This window comes from Quercus suber, unplaced genomic scaffold (assembly GCF_002906115.3).
Source record: "Quercus suber isolate HL8 unplaced genomic scaffold, Cork oak 2.0 scaffold_766, whole genome shotgun sequence".
In the NCBI taxonomy this organism is placed as follows: domain Eukaryota; kingdom Viridiplantae; phylum Streptophyta; class Magnoliopsida; order Fagales; family Fagaceae; genus Quercus; species Quercus suber.
This window is the reverse complement of record NW_027070202.1, coordinates 236,835-256,638: the sequence shown is the minus strand read 5'-3', so window position 1 is coordinate 256,638 and position 19,804 is coordinate 236,835. Positions and strand designations below refer to the sequence as shown.

At 31.8% G+C, this 19,804-nt stretch overlaps 3 protein-coding genes across 3 annotated transcripts; 2 read left to right on the top strand and 1 right to left on the bottom strand.

Moving 5' to 3' along the window:
* Positions 1-566: 566 nt before the first annotated feature.
* Positions 567-1,115, bottom strand: LOC111989357 (zinc finger CCCH domain-containing protein 15). The gene has a single exon (XM_024021150.2). The coding sequence runs from the start codon at positions 1,113-1,115 to the stop codon at positions 567-569; it is 549 nt and encodes a 182-aa protein (XP_023876918.1).
* Positions 1,116-5,221: 4,106 nt separating this feature from the next.
* On the top strand, positions 5,222-8,499 carry LOC111989346 (uncharacterized). Its single transcript, XM_024021138.2, has 2 exons — positions 5,222-5,416; positions 7,857-8,499. The coding sequence occupies exons 1-2, from the start codon at positions 5,249-5,251 to the stop codon at positions 8,388-8,390; spliced, it is 702 nt and encodes a 233-aa protein (XP_023876906.1). The 5' UTR covers positions 5,222-5,248; the 3' UTR covers positions 8,391-8,499.
* A 1,039-nt stretch (positions 8,500-9,538) lies between these two features.
* Positions 9,539-11,198, top strand: LOC136064797 (uncharacterized). The gene is made up of 2 exons (XM_065767031.1): positions 9,539-9,553; positions 10,556-11,198. The coding sequence occupies exons 1-2, from the start codon at positions 9,539-9,541 to the stop codon at positions 11,087-11,089; spliced, it is 549 nt and encodes a 182-aa protein (XP_065623103.1). The 3' UTR covers positions 11,090-11,198.
* Positions 11,199-19,804: the final 8,606 nt, after the last annotated feature.

Here is a 19,804-nt window from a genome sequence, read left to right as displayed (position 1 = left end):
ACGTGACTTGATGGCGTGATATATGAGTGAAATAAATAGTGGTTAATGAAAAATGACTAGTGGGATGATTGTTATGCTAATTGCATAGTCTCATTTTAATTTTTTTAACTTCATGCAACAAGATGTATAGGCGCATTAGTTTTGTAGAGTACTAGATATTAAGAGTTAGGGATTACTTGGTTCAAAATATTAGATTACTGAGATATTGGATATCTAGTATGTGTTTGGATAAAGATTATAGCATTTACGTTTTGGGAGGGACGCATTTTAGCCTTTTTTTTGGGGAGGGGGAGGGGGGAAATGCAAAATTGACCCTTTAACTTTTACCTTTTGTCATTTTAGTCCTCCAACTTTCAGTTTTGTCATTTCAGTCATTTAAGTTTCAATTTTTGTCAATATAGTATTCTGTTAGGTCTCAGTTTTTGCTACCGTTAAGTTTGACCCTTTTCTTTTTTTGAAAATAATTTTGTAATTAAAAGAAAATAAAAAAAAAGAAAAGAAAAAAAAAGAAAAGAAGAAAAGAAAGAAAGAACACATTGAAGGTCCCCCCTCTTTAGTCTTCATCCTCAGCTAGATAAACGTTCATTTTTCTCAATCACGCTTGTGGGACTCTCAATTAGATTTAGCACCGCCGCCACGTCATCCCAGGGGATCCGATCATGATCGTGATCGTGATCGCTTTCTTCGTTCATTCCTCTTCTAACTCCTCCGATTCTTAACCTTCGAAACGCGGCGTCGAGAGTAGAAAATGACGCAGCAGTGGTGAAGTCGTTGGAGGTGGCGGAGGAGCGGAGCAAAGCATGGATGAGGAGGCTGAGTTGCTTGTTGAGCTCGCGGTTGACGACGTGGAGGTGGCTGTTCTCCTGGCGGAGAGCCTCCACTTCTCTGGTTGCCTCGTAAAGGCGAGTGAGGTACAGTGAATTCCGGTTCACGATCTCCTGGTGCTCCTGTACGGTCCGAGAGTGGTACAGGCGGTTGGAGTCAAAGTTGGAGTTGGAGTTGGAGACTAAGTCCGAATTCATCGAGTCAGAGGAGTAGGTCGGAGGAGAGTAGAGAGAGCTGTAAACGACATCGTTTGGATGGAATAGTTGCGACTTGAACGGCGAGGCGGACATGGTGTTCGTAATGACGGTGCTTGACGACAAGTCGGTTTGCATTTTTTTTTTTTCAGTTCTTAAACCACTACTTTTCCTGCTGATAAGAATCACAGAGAAAATGATTTTCGCTTCATTATTTACAGATTTTGCTATACAAAATTGAAAAAAAAAAAAACAGAATAATAAGATTTCTTTGAAATTGAAACTTCAGATATAGATCAAAGTGACGAAAAAGATGAGGAAAAAGAGATTAAACTTGAATCTTAATGAGAAAAAGCTTACCTAATAGAAGCAATGAAGAAGAACATAGACTTTCTCTTCTGGTTTTAGAGAGAGAGCTCCATGTTTGGTGGTTGTCTGCTTTAAAGCATAATGCATATATGATAGTGGATTTGAGAGAGAGAGAGAGAGAGAGAGAGAGTGAGTGATCTTGAGAGTGAGATTGAGATTTTTCCGTTTTCCGATTTTGATTTCAGAGGAAGAGGAACAACGTTGTTCCCCTTACCTTTTTTTTTTTTTTAATAGTTTTTTTTTTATTTTCTTTTAATTACTAAATTATTTTTTTTTTTTTTCCTCTACACACGTTTCAGCTGGGGGACAAAAGTTACAGTTCACACCGGGCGGTACTATCTATAAACATTGGATTCTCACGTTTGGTTCCTATGTTGCTTTATCGTCATATTCTGGAATACATACATGTGTCATGCGTGTGTATATATTTAAAATATATAAGTGTGTAAGTATAAATTCGTTTGTGTATGAATCTTAATAATATATATATATATATATATATATAAATGTGTGTGTTTGTGTGAATATTGTTGGCAAATCGATTTGCATCACATACAAAACGTATACAACAAAAGACAAAAATGATGTAGTTTATCAAAATATTTAATCTTAAATCTTAGAATATTGTTGGTAGAATATATATACATTGATGCAGTCAATTACAAAACAAAAGAAAATTCTTGATCTTTTGAGAACACTCTGATATTCATCTCTATTTCCCAAGAATCTAAGACATGGGCTACATTCTTGTCAGTAACCCTTGAAGGAGAACTTTTCTTTTCTAAAAATTATATGTAAAATCTGTTGTAGTATTTTTTCTTTTTAAATAAAATAACCATTACTAAAACATTATTGAGTGATAACTAATCTTTTTAATAAATGAATTATTCTTTTGGACTTTAGTTTGTGGCTTGAGATGAGGGCAAAGTGATAAATAAAACTTTGACTCCAATGAGCTTTGCACATCCTATCAACTCTATTATATTAGCATTCAACCTCTACATTAAAAACACCCATACTAAAACAAAGTTATACAATTACTGTCACTTTGTAAATCTCTATTTTTAGCTCCTTGAGTTCCTAGTTTAATAGTCTTTTAATTATTCTTATATTTATGAAATATAATTTCATTAAATATAAATTTTAGTAACTTTTTGATAAAGAGGTCGATCCCAACACTTTGAATTTCCAATTCCCATTAAACTTATTTGAAGGGAATGTTTCATGTCTCTTTAGAAAGAGATTATGAATTCTGTCTTAAGAATGTGTGTTCCCACAACATTACATGTCATTGCCCAATGTACTAAGGTTTTGACCAAGTAAGATCTCACTTATGTATAGTTGTATACACCAAAGCAACCAACATTTTATGTTTGGGTTCACAATTCTTTTAGGATTGAGAGTATGAAAAATAGAAGCTGTGAAATTTATTGTTCAGATAATAGTAGTCAGTAGGATAATAAATCTCACAGTAGTCTAGTTCAATGTATCTTATACATACTTAAAACTTACATACTTAAGACACATCAACATATTAATTAGAAGTCTTTACTTCTATGATTAAGACAAATAATCTTAATTGATAAGTTATAGTCTTCATAAATAAAATGCCCAATTTTACCATTGGCGATAAACTAGGGTTTATAAATTTATAATGAACTTGTGATTTAGATATTCCATATAGAAATCTTACTGCCAACCTAAATCACATACAATACATCTCATAAAAAATAGTATAATGTCCAAATATTCATGCTAAAGTAATCTTAGAAAATAAAACAACCTTTATGATTTAATGGATAATGTCATACAATTGGGTTTTATGGCAACAGTATGTGCATACTCAATTTATTATTTATATACTTTGTAATGTTGTAGAACTCTATCTCGCATATGCATCCACTTATTTATTTCTCTTATCTCCTTCTCTTTCTTCTTCTTCATTTTTTTTTTCATTTTCACATTTCTTTTCCCTATTAAAACTCCTTATATGTACACGTCTAATTTTAGATTTTAAAATGTTTTTCATTTTAAAGTGATAAAAAGTAGTCATTCTAATAAAAATTATGTAGTATTTGTAATTATTTTTAATTAAAATTGCAAATTTTTCCTTTTTTTTTTTTTTTTTTTAAGAAAAACTATTAGGACATATGTGAATCATGTTAGGAACATATGTCATTTAGAATTGGCTAATCCTTTGACAAAATGCACTTCACTTGTAATTGGGTAGATCTAGGATGTGTTTAAAATTCAAGGAACAAAAGTTCAAGTCTAAGTGTTAAAGCAATGCAAATTTATCCAAAAAACAAGTGAAGAAGTGCTGGATTTTAAAACTCAATAGCTAGCTCGACAAATAGCATCTATCGAGGTTTAAAAGGCTTGTTTAGCTCGATGCTCGATAGCTGCTTGATAGATAACCTATCTATCAAGATTTACGAAAATCAGTTTTTCAGATCTGATTTCACACCAATCCATGTATATTTGTTTAGGCTTTCTTTTCACACAACCCTAAACATATATAAGGATTATTTTAAGGGCCATCACAGCTGCTGTATTTGTACGCCGTAGGATTTTGTAACCAAGGAGTTTCGTGATCTTCATCGTATTGATGAACTGAAGAACTTTGCAGCGAACATCCTTCTCAAATTGGTGGTTAGTCATGTACTTGAATCCGTGCATCGATTGGTTAGTCACGTACTGGGAGCCATGCATTGAAAAAGAGAGTTTGTCACTACAGAACAAGTCTAATTGGGTATTGAGGTAAGGGTTCAACAGTATGTTAGTATAAGGTATTGTGATTCCTTTACTTGTAACAAATTGTTTTGATAATAGTTGATTATTGGGAGTGGTGACCTTAAATTCATCCGGTAGGGTTTTGCCTTAGTGATTTTTCCCATTCGCAAACAAATCGCAATGTCAATTTTATTTTCTGCTACATATTAACTTAGTTGGTGATCTGTTTGTGCTACCATGCGTATTGCATGTTAATTGAATTAAATAATTAACTTGGCTAATTAATTGGTTAATTTATCACAAAGGGTCAATACATTCTTGGCCTATAAAAAACAAAATTTTATTTGAGAGAGTAAACAATTATCCAATTTAACTAAAATAATTTCATCTAGTCAATTGAATTTGCCAACCCGCCGAGTTGAAGCCGTTAAGATTTTCAACCGACTTGCCAAATTTGTAGATTGGCGGGTCGGTGACTGATTGGAATTTTCCAACCTTGCCATTGGCAGGTTTGTTAAAAATTTTACCCTCCACTTGCCCAGTTCGACCCATGCACACACCTATAAATATGTGTGTGTATTGTGAAAACGTATGCATGTACATATAAGGTTATATAAGGTTATTTGATTGATTTTACAAAAATTCACGTTTTCATCTATCTAGTGGGAATCTTAGATTATTATTATTTAACTTGATGATTACTTTCCCACTAAGGGTCTGTTTGAGATCAGTTTATTTTGCTGAAATTAAAAACTTTTTGCTGAAAGTACTGTAGATAAAGATAAAAGTTAATTAAAATATTATAATGGGACTCATGAATAGTACCAAAAAGTGCAATAAGACCCATAAACATTAGCAAAAATAAGGTGAATAATAAAATAAGTTGACAGAAATAATTTTTATCAAACAAACGCTAAGTTTGTAAATGTGATATTTCTGAAATGTGAAGATTCCACTAAATGCAATATATAATTACATTGTTGGAAAAGTTGTAGGAATCTTATCAAGATTCCACGAATCAAACGCTACCCAGAAATGAAGTTACAATTATATAAGGGTATTGTATGTTTAATTATCGATTCAAATAGGAGAGAGAGAGAGAGAGAGAGAGAGAGAGAGAGAGAGAGATGGAATGGAGGAAATGTTATTTGGATGTGATCCTTGTACCATTAGGTTTTCTCTTAACCATTTCCTATCATCTTTATCTATGGCATAAGGTTCGGACACAGCCTTTCACAACTACAATCGGAAGAAATGCACACGGAAGACGTTTCTGGGTCGGGGCCATGATGAAGGTATCACCTTAATTTTATGCTTTCATCTTTTTTATACAACAATCCTAACACGTCAAATTTGTTCTCTACAAAATCATTTAACTCTGCTCATCAGCTTTCAAACTAAAGGCTAGCTTATAACTAATACATCTTTTTTTTTTTTTTGATGAAGTTATAACTAATACATCTATTTTCAAATCTTCCATCGATTTCCAAACCCAGTACCATGTTCTCACATTGAACTTTCTTTGATTATCACTCTGTTTTAGACAACTAATTGTGGCCTTAGAAAACCAAATCAACTGGAAGAACTGCTATCCTACTCTGTCTTTGATGACCTACTTATTATTTCTTTAGGTTTTTTGCTCTGTTTGTCATTCATATTTGAATCCACATCATCTGCTAATTGAGACTTACCGTAATAGTCTTTCCAAAATCCTGAAAAGTTTGACTCTTTTGTATCTATCTCATGAAATTTTTTGTTTCTAATTAAGAAGAATGACTTCATGAAATTGAGTAAAAATAAAGCATATATATCAACTAAGGATAACATGACCGTGCCCAACAATACCTAAATTATGCCAATTATCATATCAACTAAGGACACAGATTTTAAAATAAATAAATTAATTTACTTTAAATAAATGATACAGATTTTAATATTGAGTGGAATTAATAATAGTCGCATCGTACGATACTTTGTGACCAAAGGTTGGCAATAAAGATTCCTTCTACCTATTATGCCAATTCTCAAATCACAAAGGGCACCTTTTTTTCCTTAGTAATCTGCTTCTATCTGTCACTATAAACTTCAAATCATTATAGTTATTAGAATATTTAGGAATTTGGCATCGCTTCTACCATGTGCATGTATGCAGATTAGATATATATATATTTAATCCAAAGAGCTCACAGATTATGAACAAAATACCCGCCCGCCCGCAAGATATTTCATTTTTTTCCCCTTGTTTTTAAAAGGCTATTTCTCATGCTTCTCTCTTTCTTTCTCTCATTCATCTTTATCTTTAATTTGCTGCCTGTCATCTCTTTGAATTAATTATCAAACAGTTTGCTATCTCACAGTCCTGAATTATCATTGTTCAAAACAGATAAACTAGCCTCCATATATGTTTCACGTCTAAATTTTTCCAAATATCATTCACTTCACTTCCATATGTGGCTTTTGTTTAACTAGCGCCCAAAGGCACAAGTTAAGATGTACTTAACACTCTTAAATTATGTATTTTTATTGTTGTCATTAATAAAGTTCAATGACGCACAAATGTCAAGATAAATACGTACATATAATCACAATAAATTTGTGTTGGTAAACTAATAAATTATTGACAATTGTTTTTTTTTTTAATACAAAAATATATGTTATAAGTTTCTCAAAAAAAAAAAAAAATTATAACTCATCAACATATATTTATGGGTCTGGTTAATGGGTGTTCTTAAGGTATTTGTTAATAAGCCATTTTATGAAAATTTTAATATTACTTTTAATGGAAATATATAAAAATTTGTCAAATTTTTTTTTCCAATAAAAAGATTATAAAAATATGTTTTAAATCAAGACTATTAAGGCATCTGTTAACTATTTTTCATTTTTAATTTTTGCTTAAGACACTCGTTAATATAACCTTATTTCAAAATATATTGGGATTTAATATTTAGTTAATTGCAAAAAATTTCTTTTCTTTGAGCTCAAAATTACATATAGTGGATGTCAAATGAAAATGAATTATTGTAATGCCCATAGGTAACATGGCCCATAATTTTATGAAAGTGGCTCAATAATGCCATCTATTTCTGTGGTGTGTGATGTTGATTGTAAACGTTTCTTTATTTGCATAATCACCACCAACTGTTAAAAGTCGACCCTTTATCATTGTTTTATAATGAAAACAAACAGAGCCAACCCTTTATCACCTTTATCCACAACTAGGATAAAATTTGTTCTCCACAATAAACTTGAAACACTAGATGTGATTCACATCTAGGGTAATTAAAAATGTTTCATTAATTATAGTTTCCAACATGGAACTCTCATGTTATCATTATGTGTTAATTCTAAATAGTTTCAGGATGCAGGAATGAATGTGATCGATGTTTCTTTAACAATATAATAAATAAATAAATAAATAAATTTTATATGATTGATGACAAATCAATTTTTGAGATTTATATAGTAAAATTTGTAGTAGAAAAATGCTATAAATTCTATTACATATGATTTTTGAACTCATATGACAATAAGTGTAATGAGTGGATTTTAGTGACATAATAAGTGAATATCAGAATTATTATTATGTTTTGTGATCGGTGACACCTTAACTAATTGCAAAAGTTATATGCTAAAATTAATTTGTAGCAATCCTAACAGCATTAATTACTCATGTAACAGTTTGCAATGGCTCACGTACGTACGTACTTAGCAATTTAAACCCTTAATTTGCAGGACATTGATAGGAAGAATATTGTGGCAGTTCAAACCCTCCGGAACTTGATCATGGGTTCAACCCTGATGGCTACTACATCAATCCTGGTCAGTGCTGGTCTAGGAGCAGTAATAAGCAGCACATACAGTGTGAAAAAACCTGTCAATGACACCATTTATGGTGCACATGGGGAATTTATGGTGGCACTAAAATATGTAGCACTCCTCACAGTTTTTCTTTTCTCATTCTTCTGCCACTCCCTATCGATTAGGTTCTTAAATCAAGTGTGCATCCTCATTTGTGTCCCACAAGACCCTATGTGCATGGTTACTGCAGACTATTTGACTGAGCTTTTAGAGAAGGGTTCTCTTTTAAACACTATTGGTAATAGGCTATTCCATGCAGCAATTCCTCTTCTACTTTGGATTTTTGGGCCTGTCCTAGTTTTCCTATGCTTTGCTGCAATGGTGCCTGTGTTCTACAACCTTGACTTTATTATGTGTAACTATGGGCAGGGAAAGGTGGAGGAGAATGGAAATAAGGAGTTTGTATGATCGATTGAGTATATATATATATAAGAATATCAATTGTAGCCAAAGTTAATATATATATATATATATATAAAATATAAGAAAATAGTGTACGTACACTACACCTTGATCATGTACCTTCTCTTTTGCTTATAATAAGTAATTTTACACGTGCTCGTTCGCTCGTTCGCTCGATCCCTGTAGCACTACTACCTTCTTTTTTTTTTTTTTTTGAAGAAAGCACTACTACCTTCTTATGCAAGAACAAGGTAGAAGTTGAGGTTGTCGGTCCATACGTATATGTCGTTTAGCAATATAAGGAACTCTAATTTGTCCATATATATGCACACAACTTGTCTGAATAGCTTTTGGGCTCATAAATTGGATGGTAGCTTATTTGTGTACTTTAAAGCTGATTTATTTATTTTAAGTCACTTTCTTTTTTAATCTCTGTTTTAACAAAGGGTCTAACAATAAATAACACCGTCAACAACTAACTACTCCTATAAAATGGTTCTGAAAATACAAAAATGGACAATAATTTGCAAGAAGGGAAATTAAATTCAGCTTAGATTTATGCAAAAATGAAAAAAATTACTCTTATCTCAAATTTTTTTTTTTATAAGATTATCTCAATATTCTTAGTTTTATCAAATCGACATAGTTAATTTGATAGAATATGAGAAGTCCTCCCTTTATTAAAATCCTTCTGCTCCAATGACCTGCATCACAGTTTTTCTCTTTCTTTCCTTTTTCTGTTTAATATATATATATATATATATCTTTTTGGTTGTTGGTATGTATTACTTCAGAATTAACGTACACGATCAGATTTTCCAGAATCCTTTGGTCCAGATTAAGATTTTAACTTGTCGTTATTTTCTTTGAAAAATATTTGATTTGCTAACTCAAAGCAAAGAGCTTTAAAATCGTTTTCCATTAAAAGTTGGATCCACTGGTTCGGTCCCTACTAAAAGTCATGCTAAAATATCCCAGCTTGACAATATTTTTAAGATGTATCCAAAAAAGAGAAAAAGCATTCGGTTTGGCCTCCCATCGAATCTTGTTTTTTTTTTTTTTTTTTTTATTTTTAATACAAAAATATATGTTATAAGTTTCTCAAAAAAAAAAAAAAATTATAACTCATCAACATATATTTATGGGTCTGGTTAATGGGTGTTCTTAAGGTATTTGTTAATAAGCCATTTTATGAAAATTTTAATATTACTTTTAATGGAAATATATAAAAATTTGTCAAATTTTTTTTTCCAATAAAAAGATTATAAAAATATGTTTTAAATCAAGACTATTAAGGCATCTGTTAACTATTTTTCATTTTTAATTTTTGCTTAAGACACTCGTTAATATAACCTTATTTCAAAATATATTGGGATTTAATATTTAGTTAATTGCAAAAAATTTCTTTTCTTTGAGCTCAAAATTACATATAGTGGATGTCAAATGAAAATGAATTATTGTAATGCCCATAGGTAACATGGCCCATAATTTTATGAAAGTGGCTCAATAATGCCATCTATTTCTGTGGTGTGTGATGTTGATTGTAAACGTTTCTTTATTTGCATAATCACCACCAACTGTTAAAAGTCGACCCTTTATCATTGTTTTATAATGAAAACAAACAGAGCCAACCCTTTATCACCTTTATCCACAACTAGGATAAAATTTGTTCTCCACAATAAACTTGAAACACTAGATGTGATTCACATCTAGGGTAATTAAAAATGTTTCATTAATTATAGTTTCCAACATGGAACTCTCATGTTATCATTATGTGTTAATTCTAAATAGTTTCAGGATGCAGGAATGAATGTGATCGATGTTTCTTTAACAATATAATAAATAAATAAATAAATAAATTTTATATGATTGATGACAAATCAATTTTTGAGATTTATATAGTAAAATTTGTAGTAGAAAAATGCTATAAATTCTATTACATATGATTTTTGAACTCATATGACAATAAGTGTAATGAGTGGATTTTAGTGACATAATAAGTGAATATCAGAATTATTATTATGTTTTGTGATCGGTGACACCTTAACTAATTGCAAAAGTTATATGCTAAAATTAATTTGTAGCAATCCTAACAGCATTAATTACTCATGTAACAGTTTGCAATGGCTCACGTACGTACGTACTTAGCAATTTAAACCCTTAATTTGCAGGACATTGATAGGAAGAATATTGTGGCAGTTCAAACCCTCCGGAACTTGATCATGGGTTCAACCCTGATGGCTACTACATCAATCCTGGTCAGTGCTGGTCTAGGAGCAGTAATAAGCAGCACATACAGTGTGAAAAAACCTGTCAATGACACCATTTATGGTGCACATGGGGAATTTATGGTGGCACTAAAATATGTAGCACTCCTCACAGTTTTTCTTTTCTCATTCTTCTGCCACTCCCTATCGATTAGGTTCTTAAATCAAGTGTGCATCCTCATTTGTGTCCCACAAGACCCTATGTGCATGGTTACTGCAGACTATTTGACTGAGCTTTTAGAGAAGGGTTCTCTTTTAAACACTATTGGTAATAGGCTATTCCATGCAGCAATTCCTCTTCTACTTTGGATTTTTGGGCCTGTCCTAGTTTTCCTATGCTTTGCTGCAATGGTGCCTGTGTTCTACAACCTTGACTTTATTATGTGTAACTATGGGCAGGGAAAGGTGGAGGAGAATGGAAATAAGGAGTTTGTATGATCGATTGAGTATATATATATAAGAATATCAATTGTAGCCAAAGTTAATATATATATATATATATATAAAATATAAGAAAATAGTGTACGTACACTACACCTTGATCATGTACCTTCTCTTTTGCTTATAATAAGTAATTTTACACGTGCTCGTTCGCTCGTTCGCTCGATCCCTGTAGCACTACTACCTTCTTTTTTTTTTTTTTTTGAAGAAAGCACTACTACCTTCTTATGCAAGAACAAGGTAGAAGTTGAGGTTGTCGGTCCATACGTATATGTCGTTTAGCAATATAAGGAACTCTAATTTGTCCATATATATGCACACAACTTGTCTGAATAGCTTTTGGGCTCATAAATTGGATGGTAGCTTATTTGTGTACTTTAAAGCTGATTTATTTATTTTAAGTCACTTTCTTTTTTAATCTCTGTTTTAACAAAGGGTCTAACAATAAATAACACCGTCAACAACTAACTACTCCTATAAAATGGTTCTGAAAATACAAAAATGGACAATAATTTGCAAGAAGGGAAATTAAATTCAGCTTAGATTTATGCAAAAATGAAAAAAATTACTCTTATCTCAAATTTTTTTTTTTATAAGATTATCTCAATATTCTTAGTTTTATCAAATCGACATAGTTAATTTGATAGAATATGAGAAGTCCTCCCTTTATTAAAATCCTTCTGCTCCAATGACCTGCATCACAGTTTTTCTCTTTCTTTCCTTTTTCTGTTTAATATATATATATATATATATCTTTTTGGTTGTTGGTATGTATTACTTCAGAATTAACGTACACGATCAGATTTTCCAGAATCCTTTGGTCCAGATTAAGATTTTAACTTGTCGTTATTTTCTTTGAAAAATATTTGATTTGCTAACTCAAAGCAAAGAGCTTTAAAATCGTTTTCCATTAAAAGTTGGATCCACTGGTTCGGTCCCTACTAAAAGTCATGCTAAAATATCCCAGCTTGACAATATTTTTAAGATGTATCCAAAAAAGAGAAAAAGCATTCGGTTTGGCCTCCCATCGAATCTTTTTTTTTTTTTTTTTTTTTTTAAACAGAAACCAATAGCAATCGAATTTACATTAGTGGAGACCCTTTCACAAATAATGCCAGGCATATATTACAACATGGAAAAGTCAAAAGGCAAAGTAATAAGACGTCGGACAAATTTTAAATTCTTGGAAATCCTATCACCATCAATGAGACATCCACTAACTTGATTTTGAAAATGGCTAATCATCTTTTTAGATTCTTTAGGATTCATTTCCTTCTCGATTTTGAAGGTACTAAATCAGTTTTCGAGATTCCTTTATATATATATATAGAGGCTTGGGTTAATGTATGCCCTTAGAACATACATTAATAAATCCGTTTTGGAAAAAATCTTATCGGGAATTGAAAAAGTTGTCAAAACTTTTTCAATTCTCGATAAAATTTTTTCTAAAAATGGTATACTATTGTGTGCTTTTAGAGCATTCGCAGCAGTGTAGCTATAATGTTATATTGCTAAAATTTTACTCCACAAACACAAAAAACACCCCTGCAGCAGTGGAGCTAAATCTAAAAATTTTAGCTCCATTGCTACAGTGCACATTTATTTATAGATGTGCACTGTTCATGAGAGCTAAAAAAAAATACATTATTTTATTCCGGCTTTTTATTAAAAAAATCCCACTTGCTCTCTCATTCACTCTTACCGTGCCTCTCTCTCTCTCTCTCTCTCTGAACTCCATCTCTCTTAATCTCACTCTCTCAGCTCCGATATCTCTCTCAACTCACTCCGGTATCTCTCTTAACTCCGATATCTCCTTCACTCTCACCGTTCCTCCACAGATCCACAGATCCTTCTTTCTTCCTTAGAGACCCATCGCCGATCTGCATGAGCCTAGCCGCCACAGACCCATCGTCATCGACCCACATTCGGCCGCCGACCTAACCCATTTTCGGCCTCTCCTCTCTATTTTCAGCGTTTTGGTTTTGTGTTTTGGGCTGTGCTTGTGTTTCGGCTTTGTGTTTTGGGTTGTGCTTGCGTTTCTGCTTTGTGTCTCTGCTTTGTGTCTCGGGCTGTGCTTGTGTTTCGGATTTGTGTTTCGGGTTGGGTTTTTGTTTCGGGCATGGCTTTCGGTTTTTGTTTTAGGCTGGGTTTGTGTTTCTGGTTGTGATTTTTCTGCTTTTTTTTTTTTTCTTCTTCAATGGTTTTGATGGGCACGGTGAAGTTGTGGTTGTGCAGTGATTTTTATGGGTTTGATGGTGGTTGTTGTTGTGTGTTGGTGGTTGAATAAAATATTATTTTATTGTAATATTTATATTATTTTATTGTGTTAAAAGCTAAAATAGATTTACTGCTGTAGTATATGTGTAGATAAAATAGATAAAGTAATTTTTTGTGTAGCTAAATAGCTAAAATTTTAGATGCACTGCTGCGAATGCTCTTAGGGCACACATTAGTAAAATCCATATATATATATATATATATATGAGAAAACATACGGTCAGGAGGTTTTACGCCACCAATCAGTGTTTGCCATGTCACACATTTAATTGTGGTAATTAATGAGTTGATATGTATATGTGTATAATCCGACATGCTCATTTAAGTGTTGGGGCAATTTAATATTATTTAATTAAAATGAATAAATATTAAAACATAAATATAATATGGAAGTTAATATGAAAGATTAGGAGTTACTAAAATGTTTAATTCCACATTAAAAAAAATGAGAGAGACTCTTTTATTCTTTTTAATTGTGGTAATTAATGGGTTGATATGTATGGGATCAAATATTAAGCTAGATACATTTAGAATAATTTTCATATCCACTAGTGAGTAAATGACCGTTTTTATTATGAAAAATGAAAAGTCATTCATCCACTTAATGGACTAGCTGTTGGGCCTATCTATTCTTTAGAAACTCCTTATTTGATCTATTAATTGTGTAACTCCAAGAAAGTATATAGTGTTTCTGAAACTCCAACTCAGCACACATGTGGTGTTTCTAAGACCAATGAAAAATTGACAAATAGATTAAAAATTACAAGTTAGCAACTCAGGTTACATAAAACAAAAAGACACAAATACCCTCTAAATTTTCACTATCCTACCACTCTTCCTTTTCCCCTTCTCCAAAATAAAAAATTTCATCTCTCTCTCTCTCTCTCTCACACACCACTGTACCACATTAGTCACAACCACCTCTATCTTCCCTCTATCAACTCCAAACCTTGATAGCCGCTACCTAACATCACCGATCATTATTGGTCTCATCAGTAAATGCCCGAAATTGTCTCTCTGTTATTTCCAACCACAATACTGAAAGTTTTCTCGCCGCTTTCAACTATGACTTTGCAAGAAGGTTTCTCCTCACTCCTTTTCACGTTATTTTCTAAATTTTTCTGTTTACATGTGTCTTCTTCTTCTTCTTCTTCTTCTTCTTCTTCTTTCTTTCTTTCTTTCTTTTTTTTTTTTTCTTTTTTTTTTTAATGACATATACATTCTTATGTAAAAAGGGAACTTGTACTGTTTAATAAAATGCTTCAGTGAGGATGGATGCACTAACAATACAACAAAATGGTTTTTTATTTTATTTTTAAATTGTTCTTTTGGATTAGATCAAAAGTGGTTGGTATGATGTAGTTTTATAAGTAGAGAAATAAAGCTTTATTCTTTGTTTATTAGTTGATTTAATGTATTTGATGGTTGTGCTTGATTTTTAGGTATTATTTATTTGTTAGATTTTTTCTTTCTTTTTCAGCTATTCATGTTAAAGATGGTTTCTTGTATATGCATTTAAGTTTGCAATATGTGTTGGCTTACTTGGAATTTTCACAATTTGTTTCATTCCTTGTAATAATTTTTTTCATGGTGCAGGGATGGATGTGATACTTTTGTTCTGTTGTTTTTGCTGAAAGAATTGATTTTAATAAATACTTTCTTCCTAAGAGTCTCCTTTGAGGCATTCAATTTATCTTTTTGTCATTTTCTTAGTTTAAGTATTTGGTTGATTTATTATGGAAAATTATGATATTTTGATAATTGGTATAAAACCCACGTGTATGCGTTTATGGCTGAGGACCAATGGGTGGCTGGCAGCAATTCTTTTCTATGATTTTATGGTGATTTATGTTTCATATATATATAGTCATCTTTTCATGATGTTCATTCAATATATCTTTTTTTCCATTATTAGGTTCAACTAGCCATGGATTTTTCAAAAAATGCTTTTGTTGTTGTTGGGGACAATGATAAAAGGGAAAAGTTTGAAAATGTAACTTTGGGTGAATGTGATGAAATTAAAATTGGAATGCAAGTAAGGTCTGACAAAGAAGCATATAACCTTTATAATGAGTATGCTTTAAAAAGGGGATTTAGCATTTGAAAAGAAGTTAAATGAGAGAATAATAGTGTTATTAGGAAATGAGAATTTTTGTGTTCAAAACAAGGTTTTAAAGAGTTTGAAGATCTTTCTAATGCTAAAAAGTACCATAATTTAGATGTAAGAATGGGTCGTCGTGCTAGGATCCAGTTTGATGTAAAAAATGATATTTGGAGTGTTTTACACTTTAATGACACACACAATCATGAATTTGCAACTCCAAAAGAAAGATGTAACTTGAGATCAGGAAGGAAGGTGCTACCTGCTCATGAGAATATAATTATCACAATGGTTAGTTCGGGTATAAAAGCAACAAAGACTTACTCATTTTTATCAAAAGAACTTTTTTTTTAAGGAACATTATCAAAAGAACTTGGTGGTGCAAATAATGTTGGGTTCTCTAGGCGAGATTGTCATAATTTTGTGCAAACAAAAAGAAAAGAAATTATGGAAGTCGGTGATGGGCAAAGTATTATTAATCATTTTAAAGAAAAACAGAGTGAAGATCCAATGTTTTTTTTTTATTTGGTGCAAGTAGACCAAGATAATAGAATTGCAAATTTCTTTTAGAGAGATGGTAGATCAAAATTAGATTATAACTCTTATGGGGATGTTGTTATATTTGACACTACTTATCGAACCAATAAGTACAACTTAATTTGTGCACCATTTGTGGAAATCAATCATCATTGGAATAATGTTTTATTTGGTTGTGCTTTTTTTAACAGATGAGACAGCTTAGTGACTGTTTGGATAGCAAAAAAAAAAAAAAAAAAAAAAAAAAAAAAGAAAAAAAAAGGAGAAAACGTGAACGCAGCACTTAAATGTGCTATCCAAACGCCCTCTATATAACCTTAAACTTTTTATGTTAGAGGGGGAGAAGCTTTAATATGTGCTTTTGTTTATTTTTTTTTACTCTAATATTGTTCTCTTTTTTTAGGCCCTACTAAAAATTTCTAAAGCATGAAGAAAAACTCTTTTGGATGGTATTTTGGACAATATACTGCACAACTAATGGATAGCATCTTTGGACAGTTTTTTGGATAGCATTTTGGTCATTATTGCATGGTGGAGGAACCTCTTAGATAGTATATTTGACTCGAAAATTTTATAGATAGCATAGCTGTAGTTTTGGAAAACTTTTGTAACTAATGAAATTACTCAAACATGATAGATTTTGTATATGTTTGAGTAACTTCTAGTTAAAAACTAATTATATGCAAATGATAAAAGTTTTTAATGCAAAAGTGTAGACACCGCATTTTATACCCCTTATATATGTAGGCATATGCATACACGTACTCAAGCCTAGAAACTCTAATTCGAGTTTTTCTACTTTCGTTTCTTTGTTTCTCTTATATAATATGCCTCTATTTTGTCTTGTTTTTATGTTTTTAAGTCTCTGTTTCTCTGTTTGATTGTCCTTTTGCCTTTAACATGCTAGATTAGGGTTTCTTTTATTTCTTGCTTTAATATGCCATGAACATGCATTCAAATATCCATGCATTGATGCATAGGTGCTGTGATGCAGTGAGATAAGTCATGCATTCACATGAACATGCATTTTGATGATGAACATGATGAATATGCTTGCTTGATGCTTTGATACTATGCCTACATGTTTGTGACGTAGTTGATATTGGTACCTCGCTGATGTCTATGTTTCTGCCTTTGGGTATCTTGTTTTCTTGTTGCCTTGGATGAGATAACATGATATGCATGATAGGTGTATGCTAGGCTTGATGTGAGTTGCAATGATAGATGCATGTTAGGGTTTTGGGATGATTGATGTCATGTTGTATGCTTAGATGTATGCTAGTGTGCATGTAAGTTTAAGATGCAATGTTGAACATGCTTTTAATGAGATTAAGATGTAAGACATAATAAGTGGAAGCTGACCCACGAGTTGGGCGGTCTTGGGTGCCTAACACATTCACAAGCCGTACCTAAATTCCGAACTCATACTCTCTAGTAATAAGATTAGTCATTCCACGTAAGGGTGCTATATACATGATTCCTAGACCATAAAACTAGGTGGCAACTCCATCTATCTTTTCTCCGCCCCGATCCGCTCAGTCGAAGCGTACTCCAAAAACCACACGTTGCGCCCTATAGTTGTGCTCACAAAAAGTACTTTTTATTCTTATATATTAGTTTCTATATGTGCATGGTGGTGGAGTTGCAATGCTAGATTGTTGCAGGTGCTATATTCTTCTAGTTAAGGGAACGAAATAGTGAATGACAATATTTTGGTGCTAGACTATTTCTTTTTTGTTATTTTGATAATACAATGAACAATAGGTGCTGGACTTTTTTTTAGGGAGAATTGTACTAGTGTTTACAAGAAATATATTGATAGTGAAAAATGAGGATAATTCAGATGGGGGAGAGATATGGGCACGTTGAACATTTTTGTGGTGAAAACTTAAATGTTGATTATTTATTTGAGATTATTTTGTATATAAAAATGAGAATTTCACATTATGTAATGTTCAAAAACAGGAAAATAGTTTTGATTTGGATAAGGCGTGGACAACTTTTTTATTTTATTTTAAGAATTGCAGATTTCAATAGATGTGTTGTTAATAAAATTTTGTACTCTATAAACAAATAGAACTTGTTACAATAAAACCATATGCATAATATATGTTCTTACAGTAAGTATCTCTCATTTTTGCCTTTTTGGGGTTTTCATAAAAGGAATGACCAACACATATTGTTTTTTTTTTTTTTTTGATAAGTAAAACTTTCCTAAAATAAATTGTTAACTATGATACTCAAGAATTCTTTGCCAGTAAGAGTACCGTACCAAACTAATGGTATGACCAACACCTATTGTTACCCCTTCAAAGAATGAAATGACCAATACATTTTGGCTTATTCTTCTTTTGCAAGGTGTAGCCCATTTTTGTAAAGTTGCTGAACAAAGAATTTATTGTTCTAATGATAAATTTCATCCAGTATATACTTTACAAGGAAATTTGGAAGGTCCTCCAACTATATTTTTAAACTATCCCTACTTTATATCTTTTGTAAAATATAAGTATTTGTATTATACATCACACTTGTCTTACATCTCTTTGGTACAAGTTTTAAACTCAATACAACAAAAAAGATTGCCTCTTCTTTAGATGATCAAAGTTGGAACTACTAAAGTTGGTTGAGATTAGAGTTGAATGATAAGATCTCATAGACCAAGTTTCTTCAAAAAGTCTAGAGTCCATTTAGGGACGGAACCAGGATTTGAACCTTTTGGGGGGGGGGGGGGGAGGGGCAAAGCTTAAAATAACTTTATTTATTTATTTATTTTTTATGAAAATAAAAACTAACATCTATTTCATATTCAACAAAATACTACATATAAAATAAGTGTTTCTTAAACATTTGATATTATACAAATGTTGACAAAGTATAACATACAAAATAAGTGTTTTTTAAACATTTCAACACATTTATCAAAATAGAACTCGACGCTCTTTTAAGTCTCGAAAGTCGTCTATGATTGAACAAAATAATAATAATGAACAAAAGTAATGAACAAAAAAAGTTGGAAAATAAATAAATTTAAAGGATGGATTTAAAATCTTACCGAAACCCAGAAGAAGAAGTTCTGTTAGGGACATTATTCAGGAAATGAAATACAGACTTAAAACTACCCCACAAGCTCTATAGTTTATGGCATGTGAAAGAGATGAAGTTACGAGTAAAAAACGGCAAGTAAATGATTGGTACAACATCAAGTTCGCAACAAAAGAGAGAATAGCACACCTTGAATTCAATGAAACTTCCAAAATGAGAGCCATGTAGTAATGAAATTCTAGTATTGCTCACAAGCAACTAGACTACCACCTAAAAAAGTTTTGAAAAAAAAAATCTCATTCAATTGCATATAAAGAAACAATGATTTTGTCAAAATGCATAACCGAGCACATTTAATATGATTAATTCTAACATATGCAAATCTAACAAAATCTCCAAGTTGCATAGTTAGCAAGAATATATCCCGATGTAAATATTCCAGAGTGAGCATAGCATAATTAAAGTAGGAATCCATCTGTTAAGATTTAGGAAATAAAGGGAATTAAGTGGTAAATCACTTCGAGGGGATCTAGGCCTTCATGGATAAAGTATGAGAAGAAATGCAAGAATGAGAGAGAGAGAGAGAGAGAGAGAGAGAGATTCAATCTGATGTTAATATTCAATGAATGAATGAATCTGTAATCACCCATACCCATCTTATACATCAAGTTTCTAACTAACTCACCAACTGACAGTAACTAACTCACCACCTTCCTATCAAAAAAAAAAAAAAAAAAACTAACTACCTTCAGTTA

Bases quoted from the DNA above. Each gene is read 5' to 3' on its own strand.
- LOC111989357 (XM_024021150.2), bottom strand. From the start codon at position 1,115: ATGTCCGCCTCGCCGTTCAAGTCGCAACTATTCCATCCAAACGATGTC.
- LOC111989346 (XM_024021138.2), top strand. From the start codon at position 5,249: ATGGAATGGAGGAAATGTTATTTGGATGTGATCCTTGTACCATTAGGT. The intron at 5,417-7,856 runs GTATCACCTTAA...CTTAATTTGCAG, and splicing joins GGGTCGGGGCCATGATGAAG to GACATTGATAGGAAGAATAT.